The 13,174-nt window shown below is 37.8% G+C and overlaps 1 protein-coding gene across 2 annotated transcripts in view; it reads left to right on the plus strand.

Annotated features, from left to right (window-relative positions):
* The window catches only part of LOC102964317 (serine/threonine-protein kinase TNNI3K), a 288,998-nt gene that overhangs the window by 225,969 nt on the left and 49,855 nt on the right, over positions 1–13,174 (plus strand). Inside the window, exons 23-25 of one of the 2 annotated variants that reach the window (XM_042997581.1) lie at positions 6,830–6,889; positions 9,954–10,123; positions 11,773–11,919. In XM_042997581.1, the coding sequence (XP_042853515.1) occupies positions 6,830–6,889; positions 9,954–10,123; positions 11,773–11,788 (246 nt within the window). In that variant the 3' untranslated portion in view covers positions 11,789–11,919. Of the gene's footprint in view, positions 1–6,829; positions 6,890–9,953; positions 10,124–11,772; positions 11,920–13,174 lie in introns of those variants that run through there. The other variant, XM_042997580.1, reaches the window with a different exon arrangement.

The raw sequence follows: 13,174 nt of genomic DNA on the forward strand, positions 1-13,174 counted from the left end.
AATTCTTTTAGCTCTGCAACTCAATTTGAGGCCGAAAAACTGAAGTTCGGAATGGTTAATCAACTATCTAAAGTCGCATAGCCCTTCAGTATTTAACCTCACCATCTTTTAACTCTCTGTTAAGCGTTCTTTCTAGTGTGCAGAAGTTAATCTCAGGCATTGAATCTTACATAAGTACAAGCAAATTATTCTGTACAGATTTAGATGCCATACTTAGAAAGGGAGTCTGGAGGAGCATTAAGATCACAAGCTCTACCTAGCTTTGAATTCAGTTCTGCTCTTTACTGACGATAGTATCTTAGGTAAATTACTTCTTTTTTCTTTTATGCCTTTTCATGTTTGAAATAGAAATAATAACAAATGTTTACATTATAGAGTATATTGTAAAAATTCAATAGAATGCCCTATTTAATAAATGTCAAATTCTACCATTATTTTTATGCTCTTTCAGCCCTCCAATGAAATGTTAACATAATTTGGATATAATATTCCCCAAAGCCTATTTATTTATAATGTATTCTCTGACTGATTTGGGGAGGGGGAGAATATGAAACACATTTTATAATAAAAACTCTCTATATGATAACATAGTTTGTGAATTAAATAAAATGTAAATAAAACATAAAATCATTAATTCTGTCATTCGTTCAACAATGTATATTGAATGCCTTCTGTAGTCTGGACACTGCTAACATCAGTGGGAATAATGTAGTGACAACAGTAAATCCCTGCCCTCATGGGGCAGACATCCCATAAGAGATATAAACGACAAATAAAGAAATATGAAAATGGGTATTAAGTCATCTGGTAATAAGAGCTATGAAATAAATCAAGCGAAAAAGGGAGCAGATAGCACTGGCTTGGGGGTTCTAAATATGGTGAACAAGGGAAAACTCTGATAAAGTAGCGTTTGAACAAAGACCTGGAGGAGGTGAAGGCACTGGTCAGTTCTGGTAGAGAGAATAGAGAGAATACTGAAAGCAAAAATCCATGGGAGCCTGGTGTGCTTGGCCTGAGGAGGTCAGCGTGACCAAGTACACAGTAGGAAGGGAAGGTCAGGCAGTCTAAGGGCAGGCTATGTGTGCCTTACAGATGAATGTAAGGGTTTAGGTTTTTATCCAGATCAGATGAGTGTAATTGGAGTCTTTTATGAGTGATATTACTTGATCCGTAGTACATTTTTAAATGATTATTTTGGCTACTGTGTTGGTTACTCTAGCTTTGTAATATAGTTTGAAATCAGGCAGCATGAGGCCTCCAGCTTTGTCCTTTTTCAAGATTGTGTTGGCTATTTGGAGTGTTTTGTGGTTTCATACAAATTTTAGGATCGTTTGTTCCATTTTCATGGAAATACGCCTTTAGAATTTTGGTAAGGATTGCACTGAAATCATAGATTGCTTTAGGTAGTAAGGACATGTTAACAATATGAATTTGTCCAATCCATGAGCACAGAATATCTTTCCATTTATTTGTGTATTTTTCAATCTCTTTCATCAACATCTTATAGTTTTCAGTGTACAGATCTTTCACCTGCTTAGTCAAATTTATTCCTAAGGGTCTTATTCTTTTCAACGTAAGTAAAAATGGTTTTGTTTTCTTAATTTCGCTTTCTGACAGTCCATCACTAGTGTATAGAAATGTAACAGATTTTTGTACATTTGGTTTTGTATCTTGCAACTTCACTGGGTTTTCTTATTAGTTCTAACAGTTTTTTGGTGGAGTTTCAAGGGTTTTCTGTCACGCCATCTACATGTAATATCATGCCATCTACAAATAGTGACAGTTTTACTTCTTCCTTTCCAATTTGGATGCCTTTTATTTCTTTTTCTTGCCTAATTACTCTAGCTAGGACTCCCAATAAATACTAGGTTGAATAAAAGTGGCAAGAGTGGCATTCTTGTCTTATCCCTGATCTGAGAGGAAAAGCATTGAGTTTTTCACCATTGAGTATTATGTTAGCTGTAGGTTGGCTATCATGTTGGGAATACTTTTGATAGTCAAAGAACAAAAGCAGCAAAAGTAGTTACAAGGCAACTATACGACTACAAGAAAGAGATGATGATGGTTTAGATGAAAAATAGAGGTAGATTATGGATAATTTTTTATTATGATGCAATTTAATGTAACAAATTTGAGCTCAGACAAGCTATCCTGTGCAATGGAACATGTGAGGTAATCAGGAATAAATAAGGCATTGCTTATTCTCAAAGCACTTTCTAGTTAGTGACATAAACACATAAATATCTAGTTATAACACAAGGAAGAATGAAGTAAATCTAAACAAAGTTGCAAAATTAATGTTTGGAATCACTTGAACACTTAACAAAGGATGTATCTTGTGAGTTGGGCCTTGAAGAGGGCAGAGGATTTCTACAGGCAGAGAATAAGAGTTAGATAATTCTAGTCTGAGAAAATAGTAACAATGTCCTACATTAGGCAAAAGACCTAATGTCAGTTCATTTTTTTAAGCCTACCTGAGCTGCTTAGTCAACCCCATGCATATGTGGTCCAGAGGTCAGCCAGAGATTTAAACAGAGTTTATATGCAGATCCTGGGGCTCCCTTTCTCAGACTCTTTTCTTCCAGAATCTCCCCTCATTTTCTAGCAGGATTCTAGGATGGCCACCAAGATCCCTGCCCCCTGGTATACGTGCCAAGGATAATTCCCTCCCCTTAAATATGGGCAGAACTCATGAATATGATGAAATATTACTCCTATAATTATGTTTCTTCATATGGCAAAAGGAAAAGCATCCTAGGTAGGCCTGATCTAATCAGATGAGCCCTTTAAGAGCAGAGACTGTTTCTCCAGTTGTCACAGAGGAAGAAGAGAAACATGTCCTTGCTGGCCAGGAAGAAAACAAATGGCCATGTTGTGAACGACTTAATAGGGACCATGTGGCAAGAAACTGTGCATTCTCCAGAATCTGAGTCATCCCTGAATTACTATTGGCAAGAAAACAGCGACCTGAGTCATACAACCACAAGGAAATGAATTCTTAAAAAAAAAAAATAATAACATGTATTTATTGAGACAGAGAGAGAAAAGCATGAGCAGGGGAGGGGCATAGAGAGAGGGAGACACAGAATCCAAAGCAGGCTCCAGGCTCTGAGCTGTCAGCGCAGAGTCTGACACGGGGCTCGTACTTGTGAACCATGAGATCATGACCTGAACTGAAGTCAGACGCCCAACCAACTGAGCCACCCAGGAGCCCCTGAAATTATTTCTTCAATAACCAGTGATCTTAGAAGAGGCCTTGAGCCTCAGATGAGAATCACAGTGCTAGCTGACACCTTGATTTTAGTCTGGTGAGACCCTGAGCAAAGGACCCAGTTATTTTGCACTCAACTCCTAACCCATGGAAACTGTACGATAATAAATGGGTATCGTTTTAAACCACTAAATTTGTGATAACTTGTTATAAAACCATAGCTAAAAAACTTTGATTGCCCTGAATTTTATCTTCTGGTTTTTTAAGCAACCAAGCCTGCAGGCTTTCATAAGAATTTTAATTGTTCCCTAAGACGTAGATGAGGTCTGCCCTTAGGGTAGGTGTTGTAAAAAAATTTTTAAAGCGGAAGACTTACTACATGCCTTTCCTTTTTTCTAATTGACTCCCCTCCAGAATCTACCAGCTTTTGTTCCCTCTCTTCTGCCTTCAGGTAGCTGTCTTTTATATTTAGTCCAGAGTTTACAGCTGTCTGGGGGAAGGTCCATCTGCTATAAATGCTATCTGACCATTCAGTTTCTGGATACCCTTTGAAAGCAGAATGAATGTGATTTCCTGGTAGATTAGGAGCAAGAGTATGACAAAGAAAGAAATTAGAGATTAGTCTATGGTTTTTGGCCTCTGTAAGTGAAAGGATGGTGTTGCCATTTACTGAAGCAGGGAAGACTATAAATATAAGAAATTGCATATGTGAATTTAGCCTAGGGAGTGTACTGGGCTAGATATAGATATTTGGGAGTTGTTTTTTAAAACCATGAGACAGAATTAAACCCTCAACAAATTAACTCTAAAGATAGATGAGAAGAGACCCAAAGCCTGAGTCCTGGTGCAATCCAGAATTTAAAGATAAAGAAGAAAAGCAAAATTAACAGAGGAGACTAAGAAAGAGCAAGAGAGAGAAGAGAAAAATAGTGAGAAGTAGTGACCTTAAATCCTATTAAAGAATGTTTCAGGCATAAATGAATGATTATCTGTATTTAATGCAGTGCCAAATAGGCTGAGCTTTGAAACTTAACCTTTGAATTTAGCAATGTGGAGACAGGTCTTTGTATCCTAAACAAGAGCAGGGTTAGCAAAGTGTTACAGGAGAAAACATGATTTGGGTGGAGGTCACATGGAAGGAATAAAGTAAAAGACTGTGAATTTAGGCAATTCTTTTGAGCAATTTTGGCGAATAGAGAAAATGGAGTACTAGCTTGAGGAAGAAGTGGAGTCAAGAGTTTTATTTTGTTGCTTATTTGTTTTTAAGATGGAAGAATTAATAGTATGTTGGGATTAAATAAAAGAAACATTGGTGATGCAAGAAAAGTAGAAGAGAAAATTATTGTTAGAGCAATACCCTTGAAGATAGGCAGGGATAAGAATTGGCCTCAGAGAGAATCAGGCAAAATTCATCCATAAAAGTGAGACTGAAGACAAATTATGTGAATTTAGGCATTGGTGAGTGGTCAATGTAGTAGTAGGAATTAGACATTTGAGGAAAGAGGAGAAGGTACAAGACCAGTCTGGAGTGTGAAAGAGTGAGTGAACTAAAAATGTGTAATCTCCCAAGGGAGTACTGAGGGTGCACTTGAGGTTAGAGGGAAATGATTTTTTGTTGTTGTTGAGAAAGAAAAAGAGAGAGAGAGAGAGAGAGTGCACACATGTGTGGGCGAGGGGCAGAGAGAGAAGCGGGGGGGGGGGGGGGTGACGGGATTCCAAGCAGGCTCTGCAGTGACAGCAGAGAACCTGACGTGGGGCTTGAACTCACAAACCATGAGATTATGACCTGAGCTGAAGTTGGACACTTAACCAACTGAGCCACCCAGGCTCCCCTAGAGAGACATGATTTTGAAGTAAGTCCAGTCAGGATGGATTCAGTCAAGATTGGGATTTTTTCCAATACTGTATAAAAGGCATGATAAGGCAAGGGAGTTGAGGTAGTATGGAAGAGAGTGATTATGATTGCCAGTGAAATCTAAGCTAAGCACAGGAAGAAACAAGGTGAGTAAATGACAGTGAAAAGGTGGTAAGATGAACAAAAAATAGGGGAGATTAGATGAAAAGTAGGTAGGTAGATAGATATGGACATATGTATGTACATAGAAAATATTAGCAAAAACATGTTTTTTTAAGGCTGAGTGATAGATACATGAAGGTTTATTGAATTGTTCTCTCATACTTTAGGGTATATTTGAAAATGTTCACAATAAAAAGTTGGTTTCTTAAAGTGGTAAGATGGTTTGTGTAGTTAAAGATTGTTGGAGTCAGGGTTTCAGAAGAAGTAAGCTAGAAAGAAAGGAGATATAGAGCCAAGATAGTGATCTGACAGAAATTGACAGATTGGAGACACTGAAGGGTTGCAGACCTTGTTAGTAACAGGGTCAATCTAGGGAGCTATGTGACTACCTACCAGGAAGGTGGGGTGTAAGATCAAGGCAGAAGAGGAGACAAAGGAACCCAGAGGTCAGACTATTGTGATGATGAGCTACATGGATATTAAAAGCACTAAGTAGTGTTAGCATGACAGGAAGCCAAACACTAAAGCCTTCAAAGAATGGGGGAGAATGACTGGTGGGAGAGCTTGATGAACCGGTGGTTTTTAGAGGAGAAACCATTCGGAAGTTGCAGGAACAGTAAGGAATACCCAGAACTCTACTCACCCCATCACCTCCCCCACCAACCAGAAGGTACCAGGAATATGCAAGATAAAACAGCTTCCACTTGAGTGGGCTCTAGGGGAAATAGTGTCCTCAGGGGAGGGCTAGATATTAAGGGAGAAATTGTTCTACTAGGAATCTAAATTAGTCGGTTACTGCACCTGAATGTTAAATTGGGCTATCCACCTCCTGGCAGTAAAAGTTACATAAAGGAGAAATGATAGGTTATATAGTCCTTAGGATCTGACAAAAGGAGGCATATAATTTCTTCCAAAGAGAACAACACTTTCTAAAATTCCCAGAATTTTTTTCATAGATCCATAATCATTTTTGCATCCCTAGCAACTAGAACAAAGTTTGGAATATGATCAGAATACAGTAAATGCTTGTTTAAGCAGACTCATCTGACACAGAAGTTCATAACGAACAATGTCTTTAAGGGCAGGTTTTTTAATATAAAAAGCTTATCTTAACCCTAAAATAGGATATAGTCATGAGGTTTCTATTGATCTCAGCTTTGAATCTGAGGTGGCATTTTTCAAAAATGAAGCTAATTATAAAATTTGCTTTAGTCGTTCTTTTCCTACAGACACATTGTACAGTATATTATAAGGCACTGAGATAGTTAACAGTTTTTAGTATTCACTTTTATTCTTTCATTTTGAAGAGGAAAACCTGCCATTTAAAAGCATGCAAAGCTAATTAAAGCTTTTCCACTATTTCATTATCTGAATGTAGTTGCAAATTCTGACTTAAAACTCTTATCAGAAGGAGACTCAACATCCCTCCCTGAACAGCAAATGAACATTCAATTAACACTTCAATACAAGTGTATTTTAAATAAAAATATACTTTATTGTTAATCTCATTCTTTACAAATGCAAATACCCAATTTTAAAATCCAAAGAGAGTTGCCTCCCTTTTATTCTTTGGGGGAAAAAAGTCTTTTCTTTATTTACAGGGAAGACCCGAATTTTCTGAAGTTGTTACCAAGTTAGAAGAGTGTCTCTGCAACATTGAGGTAAGAACTTTAGCTTCTGAAATATGTCCATAAAAAAAGTCTTGAGTATCCAAGGGTGTTGGGGAATAAGTAAGATGGTGCTTCTAGAAAGATAGTAGGTATGGAGGTCTATAACTTCATTCATATTTTTAACCTGTTCATTAAGTTTCTAGGGTGGACTAACTGAATCTATAGGGATAAAAACAAATCCAGCATGAATCTAGGCCTTCCCAACAAATAATCAGTCAGGCAAATGGACACAGGTATGCCAAGCTTTAAAATTAATATGTAAAAACTTGAAAATACAGTAGTGACCCCTGGGGGGCTCAGTCCCTTAAGCATCTGACTCTTGATGCAGCTTACGTCCTGATCTCATGGTTTGTGAGATCAATAGAGCCTGCTTGGGATTCTCTCTCCCTCTCCCTGTCCTCCTCCCCTGCTTGCTTGCAAGTGCATGCAAATACGTTAGAAGTTAATTGTTTAAATCAACTTTTTTCTATACAAAAGCTCCTATATACAGTGAAACATAAATTAAATTTTAAGCCACTGTGTATTTATGCTCAATAAGAAAGGGAAAATTATCACTAAAATTAGTGCATAAATTAATTGGGATGCATTGCTTTTATACCACACATATGTTGCATAAAGTGATATATATTGGTAATCAGGCTAATGGAATTTTCTTCCCTTAATATCAAGGAGCTGTTTGCTTTAATTTTCTCTCTAATTGCCTTAATTTTCTATACACCTGGTCAGAAGATAGCATTTGAAAATAAGTAAGGACGCTAAAACATGAGCACTAATTCAAAAATAATAACATATTCCCAAGGCAAATGAATGCTGCAAGAGAGGGGGTGGATATCACACATATAGGCTCATATATACATATGCATATGAAGGGAAGGGCCAAAACAGGGGGAACAGCATCAACCCGAGATTGCACAGTGAAATTCCAAAGTGGAACCATCCCACTTTTTTTCCCTAAAAAAAAAAAATCTCAACTTAGTGTCATTAGAACCCAGTTTATCGGGAAAGGGTTCCAGGTCTTCACTTACAGCCTGGAGTGAATGGCTCTGTCTCATAACTCTTTACCAGAACTTCTAAAAAGGAAGTTTTGTATGTAGGAAGTAGCTTTAGTCTTTGGACATTAAACTTTCATTCCTTTCTCTTCAGTCCTGAAACATATATATTTGGTGGGGCTTGAGCAGCCCCTACCAGCAAGAGAATCTGCCAGAGGCCTTGAATGTTGAAAGACACTTTTAAGGCTTGAGTTCCAAGTGTCCTCTCACTTGGAACCTTTGAGTTTCCCAGGGCAAAACTGCTGGGGATATAGCCAATTAGATGAAAGAGATATCCAAGTCTGGGGAATATATCCAATTAGATGAAAGAGTGGATTCCAGAAACAAGAGACAATGGTAGGACTTCCTAAACTAGTTTGTCTTCTTATACTGACCAAGCCTCTTAGCACAATCTCCCCTCATAGAGAAGATGAATAACTATATGCAAGAGAACTTGCTGGACTGGGTTGTACTAAATAATGGACCCAAATCAGCTTTCAGGGGCTTGGTTTGTGGAATTCCATATCTCAGAAGATAAAATGATGGGACATGTCTAACAAGAATCAGTATAACATCACACACCAGGGTCAAAGAAACAACAGTAAGAATATCAAATGGTGGAGATATGGTTTAGGAGCATCATGAATGTCAAACTCTGTCAATGTCAAACTCTGTGGAAGTTAGAATGTGAAGTAGCTGTCTTGCTACAGAATAAGGATGGGATTATTCCTCTCTCTTCTGAGATAGCCAAACAAAATAGTACCCAGTTTTGTCCTTTTAAAAGGATAATTATAACTGGAACACAAATTTTAGGGGAGAGATATCAGAATGATGAATGGATTGAAATCATGTATGTAAGAACCAATTAGAGGAACCAGGGGTGTTTGTCCCAGAGAAGAGAAAATCAGGATGAGTCCAAGAGCTGTTTTTTAAAACATCTGAAAAATGATCACATGCAAAGGGATTGGCCTTGTTTTCTATGGGCCAACAGATAGAAATGAAGGGTAATTAAGGTTTTTGTTTTGTTTTGTTTTGTTTTGTTTTGTTTTAATGAGAAAGAACTTTCTTTCTAATTGTCAGATCTGTCCTAAGATAAATGAACAGATCTGGAGGCAGTGAGTTCCCCATCACTGGAAGCTCCCCATCAGCTTGTATAGCTAACTTGGAAAAGAGGCACGGAAAAGATTCAATCATTGAAGAGTTTGAAGGTTCATTTCAACACTGATATCACATGATTCTCAGAGCTTTACTTAGAAATGTCTTGGCTACTGTGAAGAGCCTAGAATTTACATATATTATATTTTTGAACCCAAACCTACTGTCTACATATCTTAGGAAATTATAATGTCAAAGCACTAATGTTCTCAGTTGGGTTAGGTAAAGTGCATAAACAGCAAGGTCATCAGAAATTCAAGAAAACTACTCTCCTATTTTTTCTCTACTCCTTCTCATTTTCTTCCCTCAATACTCTTCTATTTTCTAGCTACATTTAACTATTTGTAACTATTTTTAAAAATGCTCTCCCAAAGACTCTCTTTAGTCCTCATGCTTGCCAGACATTAAAGCATCCTTCATTTTATAAAATGGATGTATTCTTGGAAAAGTGTATAAATTCATTTTATGTAAAGGAAATAATTTCATATAAGGGGGATAATTTTAAGCTACAACTTAAAGGAACTCTGCCATGAATCTTATCACCATTGTGAAAAATGTAATCTTTTAGCCATTAAATAATCACCTTCTAAATATCTATTTTATGAATCTGATTTAAGCCTACCATGTTTTCTGAAAGATGAGTGTAAGTTTAAAGGGCCAGCTCTCAGCATAGAACTGGGTCAAAAAAGTAAATTAAGTGAGCCATGTGTTGCCATCAGAGGCCGATAGGAAAAGCCAGAAGCAAGCTGAGATGAATAGAAATTAAAAATGAGAGATCCTAGAATAGAAAGCTAAAATAAATCTATATTCTATTCTTTGCCCTAAGCCTGTTGGTTTTATTAAAGGATTGAAACTACCCCTTCTTCACTCAGCTGATGTCTCCTGCATCAAGTAACAGCAGTGGGTCTCTGTCACCTTCCTCTTCTTCTGACTGCCTGGTGAGCCGTGGAGGGCCTGGCCGGAGCCATGTGGCAGCTTTACGAAGTCGTTTTGAGTTGGAATATGCTCTAAATGCAAGGTCCTATGCTGCCTGGTCCCAAAGGTGAGTAGCAATCTAAGCAACAATCTCACAGTCCAGATGAATTCCAGAATCTCATCAAGATAGTTATCTGATGTGGTTAGTATCAATGGGGGATTTACCACCCCATGCCAAACTTTGAAGTAAGAGGATTTAGCCCATTTTTCTTATAATATTATATTAATATTATGGGACCAAAAAATAGGAATTTTATTATTTGTTAGTTTAGTAATTCTAAGTTTCAAGTAACAGCAGTTAACTCTAGCTTAAGTAAGAATTGTGTAGCTACAGCAACAAAGGGAATTTATTGAAAGTATTTTGTGGTTATCTTATGGAATCCAAGGAAGAATTCCTTGTGTGGCAACCAAAAAACAGCTTTAGGATCTGAGCACCAAAGGTTCAGCACACTGAGGATTACTCTATGACCCAGCAATTCCACTCCTAGGTATATACCCTAAAGAATTGAAAACAAGTACTCCAACAAATACTTGTACTCAAATGTTTAGAGCAGTCCTATTCACAATAGCCAAAAGGTGGAAACAACCCAAATATCCATTAACAGATGAGCAGATAAACAAAATGTGGTACGCACACAATAAGATGTTCTTCAGTCATGCTACAACATGGATGAACCTTGAAAACTTGCCTTCATTGGAAAGAGACTGAGCACAAAGACCACATGTTATATGATCCTATTTATATGAATATTCAGAATAAGTGTGTGAGTCAATTCAGGCTGCCATAACAAGATACCACAGACTGGATGGTTTAAATAAGAGAAATTTACTTTTTCACCAGGGGAGACTGAAAGTCTGAGATTAGGGTGCCAACATGGTCAGACTCCAGTGGGAATTACAGATGCTCATCTTCCTTGCTCACAGATGGCCTTCTTCTCACTGTGCTCTCACATGGCAAAGAGAGTTCTGCAATCTTCACCTTTTTATAAGGGCACCAGTCCTGTAGGATCAGGACATCACTCTTCTGACCTCATTTAAACTTAATCACCTCCTTAAAGGCCCCATCTCCAGTATCCTCACATAAGGGGTTAGTGCTTCAACATACAAATTAGGTGGGAGGGTGACACAACTCAATCCATAATAGGTAATATGTAAACCCATTATAAAAAAAAAGAAAATATCAGATTGGTGGTTGCCAGAGGCTGGGGTGGGGATGGGAAATTAGGAATAAAGGCTTAATGAGTATAGGGTTTTGTTTCGGGGTGATGAAAATATTTTGGAACTAGATAGAGGTCATTGTAAAACACTGTGAATGCACTAAATGTCACCAAATTGTTTACCTTAACATGGTTAATTGCATTTATATGAACTTTACCTTAGAGAGAGAGAGAGAGAGAAACTTAACTAAAGGAGCAAGTCAGAAAAAGAGGGGAAAAAAGTTCAACATTCTTCCATAGCAAGCTCTACCATTTACATGCCCCTGTTCCTCTCAATAGGAGATCTTTTTGTCTCAGCTTAATTGTAAAGCTTCAAGAAGAGATATATTAGTTATGTAGTGCCATAATAATTCTTTATAAAATGCATACCAAAATTCAACAATGTTTGATCATAAGCTTTTATTTCTTGCTCATGTGCCTGTGAACTGCTTATTGGTGGGCTTGACTCTGAGCACAGATTTTATCCAGGGCTATTCCACATGTCTTTCTCTGTCCTCAGACCAGCAGCTACCTGAGACATGTTCTTCTCATGGACAAAGGCTAGGAACTCAAGAAGACAGACCCAGCTTCCCATGCTCATTTAAAGCCTATGTTCAAGTTGCATCCTATGGCTTTCTATGGGCCAGCTCTAGGGGCAAGTCACATAGCTGAGTCCAACATCCAATAGGAAGAGAAAATATATATACACAGCCTCTAATAGAAAGAACTGAAAAGTCACATGACAAAAGGCATAGATACAGAAACCATAATGAATTAAGAATAAATGGAGTCTGCCATGAGAGAGAGAATGTGATTGGCCTTTTTTGGATCAAATGGCCACTGCTGGTATAAGCAAATGATTGGAGTGGCAGTGGGGTCATATTTCATTAATATAAGCATGGCTGCCAGGAACCCCTGTTCTGGATGGGAAACAGAAAAGGCATTTACTTGTAAGCTGAATGGATACCCTACTGCATATATACTGCAACCTATGGAAATCTGAAAAAAAAATGGCTTAAAATATCTGTTCTTCTGCATGAGCTCCTGAGCATTTACACATGAGCTGCTCTACATGTATACTCAGGCACACATATAAATGCCTACACACTCACTCACAGTCTCCATCATCAGAGTAAGAAATTTTACCCTGAAGATGGAGAAGGATTATCTGGAGTTATCAAGGATCTTATACAATACACAAATTGCTCATGTTGCTTTATTAGCTGTAGTTATTATATTCTAGGTCTAACAAAAGAGTGGCAGCTACAGCTATGAAGAGATGGGAATCTGAATCATGAAGCCTTTAATCTACAGAATGTCATAAAATTAAGTATCAGCAGGTTGATTGATAACCAGGCAAACTGGACACAATTCTTTATTAGATTCCAGTCTCTTATATAATTTCATAAAGGGCCCATAGGCCAAGATTAGATTAGGCTCAGTCACAGCATTGTCTTCTAGTTCCATTTGGTCTTCCTACTCTTTACTTGTGGTTTTAAAATGAATTCTCTGAATGGTCAGATTTTGATATTTCCAAAGCACAGTCACCTGAAGTATGTCTACTCTGAGGCAGAGGTTAAGTTGTGGAGTCATACAGACTGAGGTTCACTCTCAGCTTTGCTATTTACCAGCCCAATGACCTTAGGCACGTTTCTTAAGTCTTATACATAAAATAGAGATAATAACACCAGCTGTTAGGATTGTTATTGAGAGAGGCAGTATTGTCACAGGAGTGAGTGATTGATTAAAAGATGCCAGTAGACCCAAGCAAAAAATACAAGTTCCAGGAATGTAGGTAAGTCACACAATTTACAATACAGAGACAGCTACACAGCACGGGAGGCACAGGTGTGCTCCCAATCGGGTGAGTTGGGGGTGGAGGGAATACAACTTCTCTGGCCTTCAAGAACCCCGAGAAATAT

The sequence above is a fragment of the Panthera tigris genome, chromosome C1 (genome assembly GCF_018350195.1).
Source record: "Panthera tigris isolate Pti1 chromosome C1, P.tigris_Pti1_mat1.1, whole genome shotgun sequence".
Taxonomy (NCBI): domain Eukaryota; kingdom Metazoa; phylum Chordata; class Mammalia; order Carnivora; family Felidae; genus Panthera; species Panthera tigris.